Source organism: Orbicella faveolata, unplaced genomic scaffold (assembly GCF_042242905.1).
Source record: "Orbicella faveolata isolate gen_17 unplaced genomic scaffold, um_ofav_v1 contig_46, whole genome shotgun sequence".
Classification (NCBI taxonomy): domain Eukaryota; kingdom Metazoa; phylum Cnidaria; class Anthozoa; order Scleractinia; family Merulinidae; genus Orbicella; species Orbicella faveolata.
Genome location: NW_028301576.1, coordinates 31909703 through 31912500, shown reverse-complemented (window position 1 = coordinate 31912500; position 2798 = coordinate 31909703). Strand labels below are relative to the sequence as shown.

The following is a 2798-nucleotide window of genomic DNA, read 5'->3' as shown; positions in this document are numbered from 1 at the left end:
AAAACTGGGAGGAGGTTATGAAGAGGTGTGTTCACTATTTATCATGGTATTGCTCTGATGTGAATGACAACAATGACGAGGACAACTTTCATAACCACCCCACATCTTTTTAACTCATTTTAACCTTTAGGTATTTTATACCTCAGCAGACAATCACTTCAACCGTTTCTTCTATTGGCCTTGAAAGCTAATTTTCAACAAGCACTTTTTTGATGAGCAGAAAGTTTCAACCGCACTATAACCTTTTTTATATTTATATTACACTTAGCAATTTTTGCTTTCTCTTGCTCTATGGTATCTTGATCCGGATTCATTCAATGATAATCTGATCATAGAGCTTTGCTGCACCTGAAATAAGACATAGCACAGTGTCATTTTGTTTTTATTTTTCCACTTTTAAATCTTCAGATTTCCCGATTGGATTAAAGGGGAGAAGCTTCAAGCCTTCCGATTGTTGGTAAAGAAATCTAACTCAGGTCTTACAAGTTACATTGGGAGAGCTTTGAAGTGGGAAGAGGAGAAGAGCAAATCCTCATCAGAAAGAGAATCCTCCAATGAAATAGCAGTAATGGCCGCCAATGGGAAGAAGACGGCAATTGTGTTGACGTCTATAGACGTACGCAAAATGAACTACCATGATTTACAAGGCGAGGCATCTCTCTTCAGTGGATCACCGTTAATCTTTTTGGAGTTTCCGAAGGTAGATAAATGATCGCGTAGGAATAATTAATACTACGTACTATTGTACTTGAGGAGATTTGTAAAATATAGACCATAATTCAATCCAAATAAAAGCATGATGGCAATCTGTTTCTACCTAGTGAAAACTCTAATTTTCTTCACTTTTAGGGCTGGGATAGCGAAATGCTGGAAAAGTTTCTTCGTAATGTAAAATCAGTTAACATGAGAAACGATGTGGCAGCTTTCCACATCATTGTTTTCCGGCCATCAACAGAGAGGCTTTTGCCATTTCTTGCACTAGTACCAAAAGTATCGGAAAATGCTGGCTTTAAAGTGGAAATGGCGTACACACATTTCAACAAAAATTATACAAAGAGCTGAGGTATTTGTAATTTCATCAATAATAAAAACTAGTACTAACACTCTCTCTTTTCCTTTTCGCAAGTCTAATTTGTTGGTTTCGAAAGCTGTACATTCCATGTGGTGGACTCTTGTCATACTCTGGTCATGCCCAAATATGAGAGATTCCATTTTAAAAGTGACTTTGATAAAAGCATCACTTCAAGAGGCAAGAAGGAGTCATGTCTTTTTCAGTCATTATTATTTACCAAGTCATTTTTTTCTTTATTTATTTATTTTTCACAGATTCTAATAAGCTGACAGAAGACATGTTACCATTTATTGTGGGGCACTGCAGGGAATATATGCTTCCCACAAGTGTCAGTAACACGTTTCATTTCCCACAGCAAAATAAAGCGCCCAAACGTCACGACGGTGAAATTTCATTCAGAAGGGAAAAGCCCGTCGGTTTGTTCAAATCACTGGTGCAAACATATGGATTTGAAGATTGCTGGATCTTGGATCTTTGTAGTGGCGCAGGTACTACACCGATTTGAGTATGTACTAAAAACTTTATCTGATGGGCATGTTAGCTTTTTGAATGTCTGTTACGTTTCATAAGAAAATTTTCAAGACATATGTTAGCATGTGCTCAACTCTCTATCCAGGCAAAACAGGCCCTTTCCTCCTCCCCTGGTAATTTAATTTAATTCGCTAAAATTAAAAATTAAACCAAAGTCTATACCTTTTCAATTCTATACTGTACAAACACTGATGAATTCTTAAACGACCAACTAATCATTTAAAACTTCATTAATATGCAATTAATAACAAAATGACGGTAAGTAGTTCAAAATACCAAAAACATTTTTGTTTAATACTCTACAAGGGTCAGCTGCCGTCACTTGTTTGGAATTAGGAGTGTACAACTGTACTGTTGTGGAAAAAGAAGAAGAAAAAAGATGAGCAATAAGAGGATGTCTTGTTAATAAGCAGGGAGAAAACAAGCCCGGGCAATTGTAACATTCTTTTGTCGTCCATTTTAGTTAAGTATAGAGGACCCAATTGATTATCCGCTATATGAACTCAGAGTTAACAATAATTGTATTTTCAGAAATTATCACGTTTAGGATCGCTATATATTTTAGCTAAAAGTTTTAATTGTTATGTTCGCTCATTAGTGAATATTTTAAAAATGATTTATTTATCGAAATAATGATAAATGAGAAAAAAGGTTTGAAATTTCTTTTAAAAATCTGATCAGTTTAATGTTTGATGCGTGAGACATTTGAACTCGTATTACAACTCAATTGTAATCTACTGAGAAGATACCGTTAATAAAATTGCCAAACTTAATGCTTTGTCCTTTCTTTTCTTATCATACACAGTAGTTTCTTAGTGCAGGAAAATTTCATTGTAAATAGCTCCCGGCATTTAGCCTTGGTCGTTTAAATATTGAAGGAAAAATCCCCCCGGCAACTCAGAAATTGTCGATGGAAATTTTCAGCGAAATTTTTCTATTGATGACATTTTGCTTTTGTCAGCAAAGGTCAGTGGAACTTTTCACTGATATTCTAAATTTATTTGCAAAATATCGGTGGAAATTTCCAGCGACATTTTATCTATTTATAAATATCAATGATATCATGCTTTTACCAGCAAAACATCGGTGGAACTTTCCATTGATATTTTACATTTGATTGCAAAATGTCGATGGAAATTTCCATCGACATATTTTTTATCTATCTGAAGATATTGATGATATTTGCTTTTGCTAT

At 34.7% G+C, this 2798-nt stretch overlaps 1 protein-coding gene and 1 long non-coding RNA gene across 2 annotated transcripts in view; both read left to right on the top strand.

The window, feature by feature from the left end:
• Nucleotides 1–712, top strand: part of LOC149099761 (uncharacterized) — a 1719-nt gene extending 1007 nt beyond the window's left edge. The window contains exons 1-2 of the mRNA XM_089278146.1: nucleotides 1–25; nucleotides 409–712. The exon at nucleotides 1–25 is cut by the window's left edge and continues 1007 nt beyond it. Coding sequence (XP_089134272.1) covers nucleotides 1–25; nucleotides 409–712 — 329 coding nt within the window. The remainder of the gene's footprint in view (nucleotides 26–408) is intronic.
• A 580-nt stretch (nucleotides 713–1292) lies between these two features.
• LOC149099760 (uncharacterized) lies at nucleotides 1293–2376 on the top strand. Its single transcript, XR_016203823.1, has 2 exons — nucleotides 1293–1560; nucleotides 1910–2376. It is a non-coding gene; the product is annotated as an uncharacterized LOC149099760 (long non-coding RNA).
• The last annotated feature ends 422 nt before the right edge of the window (nucleotides 2377–2798 follow it).